The 20,214-nt window shown below is 42.8% G+C and overlaps 1 protein-coding gene across 4 annotated transcripts in view; it reads right to left on the bottom strand.

Annotated features, from left to right (window-relative positions):
* Med13l (mediator complex subunit 13L) overlaps window positions 1-20,214 on the bottom strand; it is a 193,372-nt gene that overhangs the window by 145,066 nt on the left and 28,092 nt on the right. For 3 of the 4 annotated variants that reach the window (XM_051176533.1, XM_051176534.1, XM_051176535.1), the window contains exon 2: window positions 17,907-18,144. In XM_051176533.1, coding sequence (XP_051032490.1) covers window positions 17,907-18,144 — 238 coding nt within the window. Of the gene's footprint in view, window positions 1-17,906; window positions 18,145-20,214 lie in introns of those variants that run through there. The other variant, XM_051176536.1, reaches the window with a different exon arrangement.

The raw sequence follows: 20,214 nt of genomic DNA, 5'->3' as shown, positions 1-20,214 counted from the left end.
CCCCCCAAAAACAGTACAAATATTTTTGGTGAGTTAGACATGCACAGCAAAAATGTTATTTTATGAAGGAAAATAGCATGTGGTAATAGTGCTTGCAACGTGGGACTTGGAAGGCTGTGAGCCGCATCTCTTGCACATGTCAGTGGTGCACTGTATCACATCTTGTGATCCACTTCCAAAAAAGTCAATCGCACTCCAAGTCCCTATACAGATTAACATTCTATGGTGCAGGATCACCTCAATCTGTTGACTTTGAGAGAGAAGAACCTCATGGACCCTAACTTGCCATAAAACACCAGTAATTTCAGCTGATCATAAGCCATGCATGGCCAGGTAGAGAGGAAAGTACCAAACTCCAACTGCTATCATCTACAGTTACTGGCTCTGAACTCTCAACACTAAACATGATGAGTTCCATGCCATGTGGTATGAGCTGGAACCCATTCTCTGTACCATCTCTCTCAGAGTATGGGTGTGCTGATTTCTAAATCATAAGCCTCTAAAAATCCCTTGCTGCTAGCATGTGTTCTGGTCTTAACTGCTGCCCTGGCTTTTCATATGGTCCGCTGCCTCAGTCCCTACCACAAGCTCCTTCAGTCACCACTGTTCACTCAATCGCCTTTAATCTACTGTGTCGCCGTGCTCTGGCCTGTTTATTCTGTAGGCCTGGCTCATGACTATTCCTTGCCTGTGTGTCAACTCCTGCTCAGTACTTCCCTCTCGTAAATTAGCCAGCCTGTGTGCTGCCCCAGCACAAAGCAGACGAAATAGAATACAACAGAGTGTCATCAGCAGTGACCACAGCTGGCACTTGCCACAGCATCTTCGCCATCTCTTCTCAGGCTACCTAGGACACTGGTCAGTGAGTGGAAGCATACATAACCTTTACTGCTGAGTACAAGTCATTAGTCAGCCACCCATGTGGCCTGTCTTCTGCAGCACACAGGGTTACCTTTGCATTGCTGCCAAAGTCTAGTGAAAACTTCGAAACCAGTGGCAAATGTACACCAATCGGGGACAAAGAAGTCAGATTTCACCTTCAGCTATTCATTGTGGAGTTCTGACTCAGGCTCACTTCCAAAGCACCGGTCAGACATTATATCCCCAGAATGTGACAGACTATGGGATGAACATATTTGCATGCATGTATGTATGTGCATGCATATACATGCATGTGTAGTGTGTGTGTGTGTGTGTGTGTGTGTGTGTGTGTGTAGAGGGGGGGAGGGAGGAAGAGACAGAGACAGACAGATGGACTTACTCCCACAACATATCCCAAGCTTGTCTCTAACTCACAGAGACCCACCTGTCTCTGTCTCCTGAATATTAAGATTACTCAGTCATAATGGAGCTGGAGAGCTGGCTCATAGGTTAAGATCACTGGCTGCTCTTGCAGAGGATACAGATTCCGATCCCAGAACCTACATGAAAGCTCACAACTGTCTGTAACTCCGGTTATAGGGGAATCTGACGTCCTTCCCTGGCTTCTGCAGGCACCAGGTACAAATATAATACATATACATACATGAAGGTAAAACACTCGTACACATGAAATAAGAAATGTTTAACAAAATTAAATATATACTCTTTAAAAATAAAAGTCTTTAAGCCAAGTATAGTGGTATATGCCCTTAATCCCACCACTCAATAAGCAGAGGCAGATAGCTCTCTGAGTTTGAGGCCAGCCTGATCTACAGAGTGAGTTCCAGGACAGCCAGGGTTATTACACAGAGACCCCTATCTCCAAAAACAAAAATAAAAAGCCAACAACAAAAACAAAACCTAAAGAGAAGAGGGGAAAATCTCCGAATCGCTTTTCCTCCTTTTTGTCTGGCTTCTTCCCCCTCATGGCACACTAACAGAGCTTCAGATGCCTCTGCCTTCACTGTCAGTACAGAAGTCTCTGGTATTTTACTGTCTGTCACTGACAGATGTCCAGCGTCCATGCTTTGTGATGCTACATTGCGCCTTGTGGGATGAAAGCAACTAAGAAATTCTGAAGGGAGCCAGCTGCTTGACATGAACAGAGATTCAAGAATGAGAACATTGCCATAAAAGTGAACGCCTGTGGTCCTGGATGACGAGGAGCTGGGTTCTTTGGAGGGATGGGTAATCGAGTGCTCAGCCACTGCATCCAACAGTGACTACACAGCAACAAGCACCCAGTACCCCAATCACGATCCTAAATCCTCAGCTAGAAGCTCCCAGATTCCTTCGCAAAATGGCTGATTCCAGATTTGGAGCATAAAAAGTTAAAAGATGCCATAACACCAAAGAGCTCATCAAGGGTGCCACCAGCTACTAAGGAGCCACACTGTCAGTACCGGAATCTGCTCTAGCAGAGAAGAACCAAGGAGTGTGACAACTGCAACAGACATAGTGCACTTGGACCCATGCATTCACAGCAACATTTACATATGAAACCCATCATCTGGACAAATGGCGACTGCTCCACGGGGCTGACAGACTTGTCTTCTGTAGAAAACTTTCCTCAAGCATTACTCATGTGACACCTGTCATTTCAGGAACAAGATTCAATTTCTCTAATCATATGTATGAGAAAACAATCCAACTCCAATATTGTAGATGACAAAGCATTAGAAAAACTGCAAATGTGACTTGGCTGAAGGTACAGTAAAATATGGACATGTTAAACTCCTACAGCAAGAGCCATCACATGCAGCACACCCGCCGATGAATTTTCTACGACTCTGAGTACTGCTTTGAGCCTAATAGTTTAAAATGCCAGTGTGGTGGGTGCCCATTGATCAGTGCATATACAAGAGTTTGATTCTAGGAGGTCTGATACAATATGCCTCGTGTTCAGCTTCTTCTAGGAAAGTCTACTTTGATTGAAACGAGACACCTCAAGAAGCCTTTTCAAATTATTCCATTGTGATAGAAAAGGAGCAGGAGGTTCTCACGCATGGCTCTGCTCTGCTTTGTTCTGTTTTGTTTTGAAGAAACACACCACTTCTGGCCCTTTCTACTGCCCTTCCAGCTCACCATCATCAGCCCACATTTTGCCAACCTCTGACAAAAGCACACTGTTCACACGGTCAATGCACTCAGCCATGCTATCCTTTCCTCTCTAAGTAGTTTTTCTCACTCCGCCTCACTGCTCTCTGCCAACCACTGAGTGAGAAGTTCACATTGCTGCTGGGGCCCTGGCCTGCTCACACATCCCTGAGGCCAAGGCACCCCTGAGATGAACCGTCTCAGGCGGCACAAAGTCTCAGATACTTCAAACAGACTGTGCCCATATCTCCAAGTAAGCCCTACTCTGAACTAGGGTTTTAATCCTAAGTGGATGTAACCACAGTTTAACCAAAATGGTGCTTTCTCCTGAAATAACTCTTCTAAATACTCCTAATAAGTTAATAATTTCCTCCTTTTCCTAATGTTTTGAGTAATCTATTGCCACAAATTCTACTAAGCCAACTGAAGTGGAAACAATTCAACAGACTACATTCAAAACATGGCATCTGAAGATGATTCCAGTCACCACAACAGCACACACGTCCTCTGGCCATCCTCAGAGGAGGACAGTCTTCAGGAGGAGCCAGTTCAGGATCTGACACTAGCTGCACAGCTCTCCAGCCATACTCAAGGAGAGCAAGGGCCCTGAGTGTGGCACCCACCATACACACGCCTCAACCCAGCAAAGGAAACTGCATGAGCACCCTTGCCTCCTCCAAACCCCGTGAGCATTAACGTTGAACAAATTGCCTTATTTCATGAATTACACACCACTGTCCTAAAAATTTCTTTAAAATACCACTCCAAGAAAACAAAAAGGCAAACATCAGAAGTAACCCGAGTGATGTTGAGAAAAATCGCTCATACTGTACACACATGTAACTTGTGCAAGCACACCACACAGATCAGCTGTCTTATTTCTCTCTCCTGCTTTGTCAGAGCACACCCTATGAGAACAACTTCAAGAAAACCAGGTTTACTGACTCCCAACTCCAGGATACAGTCTGTCATCCAGGGCAGTCAAGGAAGCAGGAGCTTGTGGCTAAGTCATCTAATAGCTGCCATGGGGAGCAGACAGCTAGTGCTCTGCCTGCTTACTCCTCTCTTACACAATCCAGGGTCCCTCCAGGGAGGAATACTGTCACCCAAGCTGGCAGTCTTCCCACCTCCATTACCTTAACCACCCCCCACAGACAGCCAACACAGACAATCCCTCAGTAAGATTTGTCATGTTGACAATTAAAATGAACCATGACTACCAAGGACACAGATCCAAAACTGGCCCAGTTCATCTGCTTCAGTTTCTCTGGCACATAAGCCTAACTGTACAAAAATAAGCCACCCAAAATCCTGCCTGAGTCTAAGAAAAATGTACGCGGTAAAGTGGTTTCATGAGAAATAAGTCTCCTAACAGCCAACAGCAGAGGCATAGCATTTAGAAATGTCGAGATGTTTGCTATCTGAGCAGTCCAAGAGGTGCCTTCAAAAACCACTTAAAAATTACTTCTCTGACAGTACAAGTAAATTTACTACCATCTCGGAAAGGAAGGAGAGAAAAGAAAGATGAGAAACCTTTGACACTTTAGATTTGCTCTGGCCAGGAGACACCTTCCTGGCCAGCACAGCTGGCTGGGACCTTCTATTTAGAAGACACATCTAGTGCCTGTTCCTTAGGATGGAGCCCAAGCTGGACCAGTGCTGCCAACACAGAAGTCACAGCAATAGAAATGCTTTTATTGGCATTGTCCAACTGGGTATCCACCAGCCAAATATGGCTGGCCTCTGAGCAACTGAAATGTGCCACACCTGAGGATATGAACTTCACCAACATCTGAACTACATGTTAATTTAATTATAATGAACACAGACTTGAATAGCCACATATGGCACATGGCCGACATACTGAACAGACTAGCGAGTCTAAATGCCCTGGACAGTTAGTGCCACAGGCAACCTCGCTGACAAAGCCCTTGTGTGGGAAAATGCTGGCTGTCCCACATAGCAGCAGGTCTGAGACCTAGAATGGAGAGCCTTTCTTGAAGTTCACCTCCAACACCAGTCTCCCCAACTTCTAACCCTCAATTATACTTAAAAGCAACCAAACTTAGGAATTCAAAATAAATTTAGTGAAATACAAGATCACTGAATGTGATTAAAGAATAGAACAGAAAAAGGAAAAAAAAAAATCTAAAACATTTCAAGGGTTGCTTAACTTGATAAAAGCAGCCACCCGTCCCAAGCACCAAATGGCTTCTATTCACCATTAGTGTTAAAACATTCCCTTCTGAATAGCTGCCTACCTTAAATTTTAATATTTGATTACACTAGTTTAAAATCTGTTCCTGGGGGCTGGAAAGATGGCTCAGCAGTTAAGAGTACTTGATGCTCTTGCAGAGGACCAGGGTTTAATTTCAAGCCCCCACATGATTGTTCACAACCATCAGTAACCCCAGTACCAAGAGATCTGGCCTCTGCAGGCACCAGACACACGTGTGGCTAACAGATACACACAAGGCAAAACACACATAAATAAAAACTAAATAAAATAAAACTTGGTTCTATTCAGGTGTGGTGGGGAGCACTTCCTGGGGCTGGCCTGAGATCGGGAAAGTAAGTATCTAATGAAGTTATTAACAATGCGTGAGGCCAAACGCACACACGGCACCAATGCTGTTTGTCACTAGAACTCAGTATGCACAGAGTACCCTTTTTAGAAAGCCAGGAGATTTAAAGCAATTATTTGATAGTGATAAATAAGCTAATTTCTATAAATGATTGGGAGTACAACTTTACTTGGGTAAAAGTAACTAAGGATGAAATCAAAAGTTCTGAGCATCACAAACGTCAACCCTCTATCCCTTACCTGACCACACTAACAGCACTTGTAAGCTGCCCTATCTAGTAGAAAGATTCTCCTTAAGCCTAATCCATTACATAGAGTTATAATTATTCCATGAATAAAAGTCATATGGGGTTACTTAAATAAATAATTTTCCAGTCTGTGGTAATCTGCATGGAACATAAACCCCTTCCTGCCACCCCACCCCCCAAAAAACTTTTATTATGATGAGGGAAGCAAAGTTAAGTATGTTGAGTCCTAATAATCAAATTTTACGAGACAGTAGGCTTAACACCTACTGGAAATCTCAAGCAATTTGTAAATGTACAAGTTCTTATGGACAAATCTATAGGAGAAAAGCCACAGAGAACTGTAATACACTGTCAATTCTTCTCTGAAACCCAAAACCCACCAGTGTCAGCAACCAGGTAACCCCTGATACAATGTCACTAGACCCAACAGACATCTTCTGGGATGTTGCTATAGCAATCAGAGACCTTTATTCTACAAAGGAGAAATCAACTACTATTGTCAATTACAGTTTCAATATTAGCATCTAAAACAAATCTAATGCTGGGAGAAAATCATTTATAAATGAATTACAACACTTACTGCTTCCAAATGTTCATGGCCTTGTGAGCTTTTTAGTCTGGACTTCAGTTCTTATGCTCTCCAATAAAGCAGAGCACTGTGGATTTCTTCCCCCATCAACTCCCATGGATAGCTTTCTGGGGCCATTTCACTCATCTTCTTATGGAAATAATAACTCAATGATTAGATTCAAGAGCTAGTTAATGAAACTCAAATTACTTATCAAGAAGTCTCCTCTGTTCTTTCAAACTATGAAAGGAAAAATTAAACAATAAATTAAACCTTCAGAATGTCTAGTCCAAAGGTGAGGTCAGAGAAAATATTTTCCAACATAAACAAAACCTGATCAACTCACTGTCGTAATTTATAACTGCCCTCAATTTAAATGAAATATTTACAATTGCAAAATGTCCTCCAATCTGGGCACCAACAATTTCTATGGCATTCACTGACTGCTTTTCCTTTTCTTGATTCTCCTTCAGACAAGTCAGGGGATAAGTAATTGACAAGCTCAAGATCACTTCATCTGAGATGCTGAAGGCCAAAAAGGCGTCCTGGCCACACTGGCCACACCTGCCATCTACCTGCCGGCTACCTAGTGGCCAGCCAGGGTGTCTGACAAGCTCTACATTGCTCAGCTGAAGAAGGAAAAACCCTCCAGCACGGTCACCTCTGACCCACAGAGTGCACTCTTGCCTCTGTGGGGGGCTGCTTACTTGATTTAAGCTAATCAATCTGCCCCACATGAGTACCAACAACACTTTCGGGCTGCCTTTAATTTTAAAAATCATCAAAAATCTACATACAATCATACACATAAGATAAATCTTAAAATTAAAATAAGTAAGAGAAAGTAAAGTAAGCTGTATAGAAATAGAGGAGCATGAGCCCCATGGGAGAAGTAATGAATCAGAGATTTGACAATGCAAAGCTTAATACTGGACAGATGGATGAGACAAAGGATTGGGCGCTTGATGGAGGGATCTACTAATTAGCTGTCCCCTTGAATGTCAAGCATAAAGTTAGTACAGCTCTATCATTCTTAACTTCCCCAAAGTTCACACCTAGCTCATCTTTCTCCTATAAAGACATCTGACAGCAAAAGTCAGCTATGCATCTTAAATTGCAGAAACAAGCCCCTGATGCTACAGATTAAACAAGACCTAGTGGAAGGTAGGGCTGACCAGGCACTGAGTGCTTCTCTCTCACAGAATTTCCCACAATGCCAAGCACTTTCCTGTCACTTCTCTTAGAGCCCCACTTTCCATGCTGGTCGCCAGTGAACAGCAATACCTACCCAGTAGCATCACAGCAGATAAGCCTGAGGACACAAGAACACAGGGAAGCCAGTGCACATCTGATGACTACATAGGAAGCGATGTCCTAAACTCAATTTTCATTACATTTCTAGACTCAGGACTCAGAACTAATCCTACACCTCCAGCTCCTGTGGACAGTGACCATGTCTTTCTTGCACACGGTCCATTGCCTAGAATTCAAGGAACAGTGGCATGAATTCCAACGTTCTGCCCACCTGCAGCTATGAAATCCCAAAGCCATCTGCCTAGCACAGCTAGCTCCTGAGCATCCAGCACAGTGGTTCTTAACCTTCCTGTGACCCTTTAATACAGTTCCTCATGTTGTGGTGACCCCAATCAATCATAAAAGGGGTCGAAACCCACTGTTCTTCTAGCTCATCTGAGCATCTTTGCTAAATGAATCTTAGAGGTAGTCCATGATCAAGTTTTTTTTTTTTTTTTTTTTAAAGCAATACTAGTTTTAAAGCTAAAATACTAAATAAAAGATAACTAACCAGCAGTTTGGTTTCCTTAACAGTTAGAAGCTTTACTCCAATTACATAAATGAAATTGGCCTTAGATGTAGTATTTAGCATATTGGCAATTAGGGCCCACTCCTCCTAAACGTAACAAAGCAAAGTTAGTTATCTGTCTGCTCAAAACAAGACAGTACAGTTCATGGATCCCAGACACTTGGCAAGTCAATAGTAACTTTGTTCTTTGTGAGAAGTAAAAAAATAAAAGAGAGAAAAGAAAAAGAAGAAGGAAGAAGGAGGAGGAGGAAGTTGGACCCGCTCTCAGCGCCGGCTAGCCTCTCAGGCTCCTCACAATACCTCTGATGCCTTTGCCTGGAATTCACATCCAAAATGCAGACGGACAGCATGAGAATCTTTCCAGGTGGCACTGTCAGCTGAAGTTTCAAAGCATTTGCTCCAGCAGTAGGGATTAGAAGAAGGCAGAGCTATTTCTGAAAGGCACGCCAGCTACTCCCACATGAGATCCAGACTAACCCTGTTCCTTTGGCTCTTTTCCTCTTCCCTTTTATAATAAAGCTTCATATAATCTGGAGGGTGGGTGACCTCGAGCCCCTGCAATGCCATCCATCAGGTCAGCCAGCCAGCAGTGACAGCACAATATGTCCTATCCAGCATGCCTGGCCTGCCTCTGTGCACAGCTCAGAACTCTATCACATTTGGGCATTTTCCAGAAACCCAGTCTTAAGGAAACAGCTTCTTCAGGCGGTGGTGGCACACACCTGTAATCCCAGTACTCAGGAGGCAGGGGAAGGTGGATTTCTATGAGTCAGCCTGGTCTACATATGGAGTTCCAGGACAGCCAGGGCTACACAGAGACACCCTGTCTCAAAACAAAACAAAAACAGAAGACGGAAGATGACAACGGCAATGATGATGGCAGTGACAGCTTCAAGCTTAACACACCGGGTTTAAAAAGGTGTTACAACCATTTACTTTGAGAAAAAAGTAAAGACTGGAAAATGCTTCCAACTTGTTTGTCTTGATTTGTTTTGGCAAGTCTTGATATATCACATTAGCTGGTCCAGAGCTCAAACTTAATGGCAATTCCCCTGCCTCTTGCTACCAATGCTGGAGTATTATGAGTACACCACACTTTGGAGATACTGAATCTTTGAATACTTAAAGCCTGGATTCTAAAAAGTTCTCAGCATTTAAGTTAGACGCAACACATTTAGCGTACAGTAGCCACACTGTCTGAGCAGCACCTCAAACAGCAGCCCAGTGGGGCTCTGTCCACGCCGTACAGAATCATCTTCTATCGACACCTATCCCAGAAGCACAGGGTCAGCTGAAACTGCCATAAAATAGCCATGTGAATAAGACTCGCAGTCAATATTTGCTTCTTCCAACTCAATTACCCTGGACTCAGACTTCTAGATGGAAACCACTATTACTTCTAGATTCCCATTTCTCGGCCTTGCTACTGGCTCAGTACTGAGCACTTGCCTGCAGGGTGCAAGGCCCTAGGTTTGAGCAACAAGGGAGAAAAGGATTCCCCTTATCTCAGGAAGCCATCAACAATTGGTGAAAACTAAACTGCCGGTAGGTCAGCAGGAAAGTACTTGCTGCGTGGCAGACAACAGAGTTCTGTCCCAAGGCACAAAGAGAACAGAGTCCCACAAGGAGTCTTCTGATCTCTACATATGCACTGTGGTGTTCATGCATGCACACAAATACACACACTGGGACGGAGGGAGGCAGGGAGGCAGACTTAAAACATCTAAAATCTGGGGAAAAGCAATGCGTCCTATCATGTAAAGAAAACATGTCACCTGAGATTTTGCCAAGTAAGGTAAATTAGAGACGTGTTCGCAGTCCCACCATCATCGACTGGTTCTGGTAACAAGTCTCACTAGGGCAAAGCCGCCACTCACTTTGTGTCTACTGAGTCTACCCCACGTTCCAATTAATCAACCTTCTCTCACTGTGCTGAAACTTACTCTCAATCAGTCCTGACTCTTACCTACAGACTACTGATACCCTCTGTCCCAACAAGGCAACACGCCTTCCCAACACATTTCTTATGTTTGACCCTTCCCACCACGCCTTCCATGTGATCACACACGTGCTTCTCCACATAAGCCTCTCCATGAAGAGGCAGATCACTGGCTTTCACTTCCTCACAGCTCCGCCTCCGTCCACACATAAGGCTCTCCCCTTAGAAGACAGCTTTCTGCATTTAACAATTCCTAGTTCTCAATTTCTGAGAGACAAAAGTGTTTCAGATTCATTTCTATACTCTGCAGAGCCCTAAATAAGATCCATGAGCAAATAAATGAATGTGGAAATTTAAATATAGAAGACTTTTAAACAGTACCCATAAAGCACCTGCTCAGAGATGGGTATGTAAAGCAGAATCAGCACCTACACCACTGTGCCCTGGCCAGGGCCTCCACACAACAAGGACCAGGTGGACCCTGTACAAACAGTCCTGTACAAAACCCTGGCACTGGCAGATTTAAGTCATGTAGCTTCTTCTTCTAACAAAATGTTTGACCCTCAGAGAGACTAGGCAGGGGTGTGTGTTTGAACCCCAGGCTCTTGCCGAGCTGAAGTAAATGGGGCAGGTGCCCGGCACTACTCTGTTCTGCTCTTCAGGAAACCAGCAAACACTATGACAAACATTTCCACAAAACAGGTTATTGCTGGCAAATGCTGTTTCCTCCCTCAACAACCAGAATTGTAAGTAATCTGTCCAGGGATGCCACTACAGGCATGCTTTTCATTATAAATATCTACCAGGCTACTCGTTGAAATAACCTAAAATGCAGTGCCTCACTCTCAGCACAGAATCCCTGAATTTGCCTCCTTTGGGCTAAACATATCCCCATGTGAATAACATACTTCCTTATGAGTAGCAGACAAGTTCCAAACCAATGTGAAAAGAAAGTCATCTTAGTAGAGGAGTGTGCAGCCCATTCACGAGGTTCACACCTCGCTGTCTCAGGCAGGCACTCCAGCTATGTCCCTGCACGACACTGCCATGTCAGGAAGTTAACCTGCCAAACGTAAGCCTTTCATATTTGAGTCAGCAAGGCATGTTGACTCCCCAAGCCCAGAAAATTCAGAAGTAAAATTAACTTCTGAAAATGAGGTATTTTGCATGTAAGGGAAAAGAGGCTACTAATGACAACCTGTCGGCACTCTAATCTTCGCTTTAGCACTGTATGAACACAATCTGCTTCGACACAAAAAACTTGTTCTTATCCCATCTCTAACTCTTACTTCAGCCAAGCCAGTTCTGCTGTGTAAGTCCAGACTGCTTGTTATAGCACCACTGGGCCAGCTCACACACTCTGTTCCACAACCATAATGGACCAAGTGTAGTATGAAGCAAGTGCACCACCATGTGAGCGATGCAAGCCTTCAGTCCAGGGCCTCACGAGGATAACGAACGTGCCCTAAACTCACTGCTGTATCACAGTAGGAAAGAACCAGACAAGACCCAGTTACACAGACAGCACACTCACCAACACTGACTTTGTAATAGGGTATGTGGCCCAGAACTTGTGAGAAAATGTTCAAAACTATTACACAGATAAAACTCTAAAGAAAATCACTGTATACCTCCTAGCTAAAATGGTCTATACCTGATCTGTTCGGGCAGCATGAAGACAGTAGCTCAGTCAGAAAAAGCTTAACACCACTGAATCTAACATTGTGAGTCTACAGTGAGTGTCAGACTTGTAGACTATCTACACCTTCAGGGAAGCCTGTGTGTGTGTTCTCTTCCCTCCCCACACTGGAGACCAGTTGTGAAAACCTTAGCTGCTAACAATACTCATGGCTGAGGGAATTAAGCCTTCATTTCCAACTTCAAACATATAAAACAAAATCAAATGGAAACTGTACTCCTAAATATTTTTCTAACAATTACTTACAATAAGCTCAACATGGAGATCTACAAGCCATGTTAGCATTCTATACCTTAAGCACAGAGATCAAGGAACAATTCAAGGCAACCTCAGCACCACCTCCAGCTTCACCCAAACCTTTGCTGCAAGTCTCTGGGTTTCCAGTATGACAGCAGATGACCAAGTGGAAGAGAGAGGCAGCCCTCTAACGACCACAGCAGCACCCAGCCCTTCAACAAGATACTTTACACATTCTATGTTGATGCCTATTGTGCATTCATGTCAAGTTCTTATGGACCCAAAAATTTAGTTTATTTTCCATTCCTGTTATTAACATGGTATTTACTAGTCCCAGGGATTATTCTAGACTAAGTGGGTGTTGCAGGTTTAAGTTCCAGTACTATTAGAGGTGTGACAAAACCAGAAATCTCCTCTATGCATTAGTTTCCCACTGGGTCAGCTACATTAACACAAAGATGAACAATGACCAGCACAAGGGATCTTCTGTGGGGACCATGCTCACCCACAAGATTTCAGCTCCTTCCTTAACCTCAGTTTATGTCCAGGATAGGTCCCTTCCTATATAAAGGAGCAATGAGAACATACATAGGATTATTTGACTGTGACAGCCAAAGATGAGTTATAAAGCAGAGGCTTGCTCTCTACATGTACCTGTGCCTCCAACGCCTTTCAGATCCAACTTCACATATGCAATTCTTTCTTGATTCAGGCCTTTGGCTCTAGTAATACAGTTTCCCAATTTTTTCCACATTCATATACTTAAATCAGCCTCCCTGAATGAGAGCTACAAGTTTATTGGGCAAAGAAATCTTTACATCCTTTTAATGCACAACAACCCCAACTAAATCTGAAGAGATGAGCTTTAAAAAGAAAAAGTAGAACCAGGGGTCAGGTTCAAACATGGTAATCTGCCAGGAAAAGCCTGTACCCCACACAGCACACTCCTCACCAAAATGATTCACACTCATACATGAAATACAGTTTACCTACTGCCAACTGACATCTAATCTGTTCTAGAGACAACATGGCATTAAAATAAACTCTACAGGCTGGAGAGATGCCTGCTGGTCTTGCTACGGCTCCCAGCACCCAAAACTGGCAGCTCACAAACACCTAGGACTCCCATCTCTAAGTGATCAATGAATGCCTCTGGCCTCCTTAGGCACCCGCACTCATGAGCACAAACCCAAATAGACAAACACACATACACATAATTAAAAATGATAGAAATGTAAAAGATTTTTTTACTTGGGTTCACTGTATATAAATAGGGTTTTCATGTCAGTACAAAAAAAATTAGACCATGATACCTCGGCTTATCAAAAAAAAAAAAAAATCAAAACTTTTTTTTGACTTTTCCCTAAAGCAATAATCTTTATAACTTTGCCAATTGCTTAATTTTCATATCAGTGGAACACGGGCCTTCCCTTCACATTCTATCTCACTACAATCTTAGTACAAATGTCTCATTTTTCTTTTTTTTTTTTTTTTAAAAAAAACTAATTACATGGTTCAGTGAGTCGCCTGCAGTAACAACGCTGATGTTATTTACAATAGAAAGTTAGACTTCAGCTTGTTCTCTCAATTTCAAGCACATTTAGCTTAATAATTCTAGTTCACTGAATCTTTTTTCATTCTTCATGTGAAAGAACCTGAGTTGATATCATTCCATAATTTCACAACACGAATTTGTTACTCATTAAACTCTTAATAAATGTCAAGTCTGATAAGCATGTATTACTTATTAAGTCAAATATTTAAGTGGAAATGCATGTTCATACAGATAGTCATTACACAACTAGTACTACTTTGTAGCTTTAGCAAACTAAACATAACAAAATACAGGAAAATAGAACAGCAATAAAAATATGTTTAAAGCCAGGTGTGGTGACAGACATCTTCAATCCCAACACTTAGCATCCCTGTGAGGTCAGGTCCATCCTGGTCTAACCCTCTCATACAGTCTTACTAGTGCTCTGAGCACAGCCCAGTGTAGTGTGTGTGTCTCTCTTACACACCTTTTAAACTGCAAATTCCTCTAACTAGACTCACAACAGAAGCACTCATACAGCCAAAAAGATGACCACACACATTCAGTAGGTACCGTGCTTTGGCATGTGGCATCAGTCACAAGTCTTAGAGGGTACAACAGATCAAACTATAGCGCTCTTCACACAACACAACAACTGGGGCTTTTAGGAAGCACTGAAAAGGGACTAGCGATGACTCACCAGGTGAAAACACTTGCATGCATGCAAGCCTGAAGATCTGCATGCGAGCCCCAGAAGCCACGGTGGGAAGACAGGCCTTCCAAAAGTTGTCCTCTAATGCTGTGTTATTTTTGGTATTCCCTATTACCCTGCCCAAGCATTCAAGATAGAAATTAGAAAATATAATTTTTTCAACTTGAAAGTAGACTTTAATATTTGGCAGTAGCAAGCACTAACTGCTACACAGAACAGAATCAATTGTTTAGAAAAATGCCAAAATATAATTCTCATCTATGAGCTCACAGTCGTCAGCACAGTAGCCAACAGCCACAGCTATAGATTAACTGCTGTGTGCTGGCTCAGGGCTTTATTAACTTTAGCCTCATAATCCAATTTATAGTGAGGGAACTAAGACAATGACCAGTTAAATAAACTGACAAAGACTCGTGGCTGTTAAATGACTACACAGGCACTGGAGGCCAAGCAATCCAGGGCCACGCGCTGCCCCAGGGACTCTGAGCGTACCCTGTCTTCACTCTGCTGCAGTACTGCTGCAGGTACTTCAGGCATTCTGGGTACAATGTTATGAACCCAACACTTGTCCTAGAGGAGTCCTCTCACTCATGAGGCTACTTTACTAACATGCACATGTGTATACCAACACGGGCAGTCATGGTGTTTGCTGTGTTTGTTAGCAGTATGCTATGAAGTATAACACCATAACAAGGGAAACTCCCAAACATAACCAAAAAGCATGACAGTACTTCAATATCCCTGTTAAGTTAACAACAGTATTGCCCTGTGCCTAAGACTCACATCTGCTAGCAGGACTCTACTAACGCTTGTTTTACCCAAAATAAAATAACTCTTAAAAACACTGGAAAGGGAAGTGTTAAAAACTCTCAACCAGAAGGGGCGCTCTCCTCTATCACTGGCTTTGCTGACCGCCCTACATGCTACCTTCAATGTCATTATGCCACTCACTTTTCTAATTACATTTCAAATATTTCCTAATACTTAAGCCACATAATAGTATTCTTTCAGCCACTTTTACATGCAAAAAATGGACAATCTGTATAACCGGCTCTAATAACTTTCCCAACATTCTGCACACTGAATGGAGGTGACACTCAAGGATGTCATGGCTGCTCGGCAAGAGAATACACTTGACAGTTCTCAAAAGAAACAAGTGTAAAAACAACACTCCATTGCCCTGGGGAAACACAAGCCGTTAGTAGATGGAAGACGAAGGCACTGTAAACCAGCACAGCTACTTCACGCGCAGGTGAGCGGCAACCCCTCTGACTCTTTATCCGCCCTTCCACACGGCTGCTCTGTTGCACTGTCTAATTAAAGTGTAGTCTTCAATCCCAGCACTTGGTTGGGAGGCAGAGGCAGGTGGATCTCTGCATTTGAAGCCAGCCTGGTCTATATAAGCCACTTCCAAATCAGCCAGAGCTACAAAGTGAGACCTTGATTTAAGAAGAAGAAGAAAGAAAAAAGCAGCATTTTCACAGTTTAAAAAGAACAAACAAAAATCTATTTAAAAATAAGTCAATCTTTGCTTAGTTTTTTACCCAAAAAAAAAAAAAAAAAAAAAAAAAAAAAAATCTCAAAGTAATGATGTGACCCAGCCTAGGAAAATTAAACAGCTAAGTCATCTTCAAGAATAGCACTCACTCTGCTGTCAGGAACAAACAACATTGTAATTAGGTAGGTTTGGTTATCAACCTACCTACAAAATAAATGAAGAGATCAGAAGATGAAAATCCAGAATATTTACCACAAATAATGGAGAAGAGCTGGGAGATGGTTCAGCAGTTAAAGGTACTTGCCACTAAGCCAAGCTACCTGAGTTTAAGCATTAGGACACACATGGTGGAAGGGGAGGAGGGAAGGAGGGAGGTATGGAGGGGGGAGGGAGGGGGACAAGGGGCAGAAGAGGGAGGAGAGAGAAAGGGAGACAGGGAGAGAGAGGGAGAGAGAGGGGAGAGAGAGACTCCCAAAAGTTGTCCTCTGACCACCACAACTATACCACAGTGCACATGCCCTCCCATGATAGATCAACAGATAAATGTTTAAAATATTTTAAAGATTAAAAATTAGAGGAGAAGCATTAAAGAAACACTATGTTCAACCACATGTAAATAATGCATATTTTGATACTCGAGCACACACAAAGTAACAAGAGTCACCTAGAAGCGCTCCATAGGTGCCAACTCTAACTTCCAACTTCACCACCTACTGACAACACTAGGGTTTGAGACAGAGACAGGTGTAAACTGTGCGATCCTGCTCATGAGCCCACCAGAAAGCAATCTCACCAGCATGTCCCTGGAGTATCTATCAGGAGGCTTGCAGACCAGAAGTAGCTCAATTAGTCCACTGTGCTTTACTGCCCCCTAGCTGATGTGGCAGGAGATGCCGCCACCAACAACAACAACAACAAAAAAAAAAATGTTGCCAACAAGTTTCAAAAGAATTTGGCAGGAAATCCTTTAGGCAAATTTAGAACCTTTAAGCCAGACCCACGAGAATACACTGAAGTTTGTTTTATGTCTTCCTTTAATACATAATAAGAACATAAGCTAACAAAACATCTCATCAATGCCTGAGATGGGGGCTAGCCAAGCCTGTAACACAGCACTCCAGAGCTCAGAGGCAGCAAGGAAAGGCCCAGCTCAAAATCAAAATCAACACTGGAATTTCTCTTGACTTAGGAAATTCTGTAGGATACAAACTAGAAACTGCTGGACAGAGGAGTGAAGATGTCTACCAGAACTCAAAAACTACTGACAACATTTTCTGCCACTGTCAATGTATGGTAAATATAAAAAGTAGTTTAGACTAACAAATGTCGTGCATTAATTCAAAGTTTTCAGGTGTCAGATGCAAACTGAAGCCAAAAATCGTAAGTTAAAATTTAGTATTTCTGGAAATCAGTGAGGAAATGACAAGGAAAAATAATCTGAGACACTTTGTAGTGAGTTATTTTTCTCCAAAGCCCTAGTCAAGGTCAATTAGTGATTTGTCCAATAAAAGTAGCAGTAAATTTCCATATTTTCAATTTGCTGGAAAAGTCCAAGAGGGAGAAGAGTTCTGTTCATATAGGTGTCTTAATTCTCACAATTCACTATTCATTTAAAAACAGTGGGCCACAGCCTTGTCTCCGCCCAAACAAAGCATGCTATACACATGCTGCTCTCCTTTAACAGTAATGGTTTCCAAGGACGGAGGACAAGGTGGTGAACACCGGTATCCCGGCATCAAAGAGGCTGAAGCAGAAGGAGTGCTTCCAGGTGAAGGTTACATGGTGACTCCCTGTCTTTAAACAACAATGAAATAGGTTTAAAGTGATCTTACAAGATTCTAATTTTCAGCTGGGGAAGGACAAGAGACTTTAGGGAAAGGAAATGTAGGGGCAGAAGGGAGATGGGAAAGTGAGCGGACTCTTGACAAACATACTGTTCACTGAAAACTTGGGATCTCTGTTTTAAGCAACTCTTAACCTTTGCAAATTTGCCATTGTTCAAAAACATAAGATGCAAATAATTTTTGAGGAAAAACAAAATCCTTACCCTGCAGTTCATGATGTATCACTCCCACTAGGTTGGGTTCGTCTCCCCACCAGAATATCCACAGCTCCTTGCAATCGGGCTTGACATCACGACGCCACACACACAGCAGGTTGGCTTGCAGACAGCGGATGAAACTTAACAGGATTGGATCGTCTTGGGCTGGGGCTGAAATTATGGGTCCACAGTCCCCGTGCCCTCCAAAATTGTACCTACGCCATTTGATTCCTGTGAGTTCAGCCTGGAAAACGACAAGAAATTTGCAATAGTTTTGATTTTTCTTTTTTTACTTGTAGACCACTAAGAGCAAGTTCCCACAGAAAAGGAGAGCTGATAAAATAAACAGTTGCATCCAACTTCACACCACAACTCCTTCCAGTGAAGAGTACACATCAGCCCTTCCAGGTTGGGGACGTGGCATGGAAATAATTTCTACCAAGACTTCTACATAGGTAATCATGCTAAATACCAAAATAAAACAAGCTGGCAATCACTGTATGTCTAACTATTTGCCTAACCATTAACTACAAAGGACCAATATTAAAAAAAAAAAAAAAAAAAAAAAACATTTTCACAGCAAATAAGGGGCAAGAGAGATTACTCAGCAGTTAAGAGAACTTGCTGCTTTTGGAAAGGACAGAGGTTGGGTTCCCACCACTCACATGGTGGTTTACAACCCTCCTTAACACTGATCCCAGGAGAGCCAGTGCCCTGTTCTTTATATCCATAGACACAGGACACACCCAGTGAACACACATACATGCACATACACATAACAATTAAAATTTCTAATGTAAATAAATAAAACAACAAGATTTAAAACTAAGTGGTCAGGTATGGTGGTGCACATCTTTAATCCCAGCACTCAAGGGGCAGAGACACGGATCAGATCTCTGTGAGTTTGAGGCCAGCCTGGTCTATATTCCAGGACAGCTAGAGCTACTTAAGAGGGACTGTCTCCAAGGGAAAAAAAAAAAAAAAAAAAAAAAAAAAAAAAAAAAAAAAGCACAAGTTGACCATCCTAACACAAAAGTCTGACAATCTGACGTTGAAAATATTTCTAAATCAACACTTGGAAGACTTCACATCTTCACATTAGGGATGGTAAGACAGCGAAGCAAGCATATGCCAACAGCCCCAAGCCTGAAGATCCACACCACAATCTGAAACATCTGGTCCCAAGGACTGGGGATAAGGGTTTCTACATCTGTAAAAGACATTCTTTCTTCCCAGGAATTTCCCTCTCCCCCACCTGAGCAGCTAGTTCAGGAGGCAAGAGTTTTCACCAGGCAGCACAGTACCCAGAAAGGGAGAGAAGCTGCTAACAAGGCTGATGCAGTCGCCACGGCGTGTCATTTAACGTGCAGCACAGAGCCTTGGCTCCTTAGCAAGCCTCTGCTGTAGTTGGGTCTTGTTTTTTAAGCACATTTTAAAACTCGGGAACTTTAAACAAGCAAGGAGAGCCTATGCTGTTACACATTCCACACATTTCTGCTTTCAGATGTCCTGAAGTTTAGATCTTATGAACTGAACATCAAGGACAGATGCTTCTCCACAAAGGAGAGCAGATTCCTGATTATGTAGCTACAAACTGGAACCACGTAGTAGACCAGGGCAAAGCACTGTACCAAACAGCCTAATGTAGCTCACCTCTTCCCCCAAAGCCAATCATTTTTATGGACAAATTATTTTTCACCCAGGGCAGGAAAGTAGCCACTTCCTCTACTGCACAACTAAAATGTCTCAGATGCTTAGGAAGCTGACTGGCATATTCAAGGGGGCAAATAACCACGTTTCTTTATCCCAAAGCAGTTTAACGCAAAGAAACCAAGCTACTACTGTGTGACGTTCAAAAACCTACCGATAGTCTATGGCTGGCATATGGACCGCTAATCTTTTTTTTAGAGGTATTCTTTTTTCCTGACTCTGGGATGGGAGTTATAGCCCAGGCTGGCCTTGAACTCACTATGTAGGCCAGGCTAGCCTCCAATACACAAAGACTCACCTGCCTCCTAAGTACTAGGACTACAGGCATGGGACACCATACCTGAAATATTTTTCCTTAAGCAACATGGTATCACAATTATTTACAAAGCATTTACACTGCATCAGGTAGATGAATCTGGGGGAAGCTAAGCTATTAGGAGAAAGCCCATTTTAGGTATATGCAAATACTACACTTACACAAGGGACTGGGTAGCCAAGGCTATGCAGGCAAGCAACCTTTGACACAACAGGGACAGCCGTGTGAGTGCTCAGAGCTCTCACCACCTACAGAAGCGACTTCATCACCATGGCTGTTCCTATCTTC

This window comes from Phodopus roborovskii, unplaced genomic scaffold (assembly GCF_943737965.1).
Source record: "Phodopus roborovskii unplaced genomic scaffold, PHOROB, whole genome shotgun sequence".
In the NCBI taxonomy this organism is placed as follows: Eukaryota; Metazoa; Chordata; class Mammalia; order Rodentia; family Cricetidae; genus Phodopus; species Phodopus roborovskii.
The sequence above is the reverse complement of the archived record's forward strand: the minus strand, read 5'-3'. Positions and strand labels throughout refer to the sequence as shown.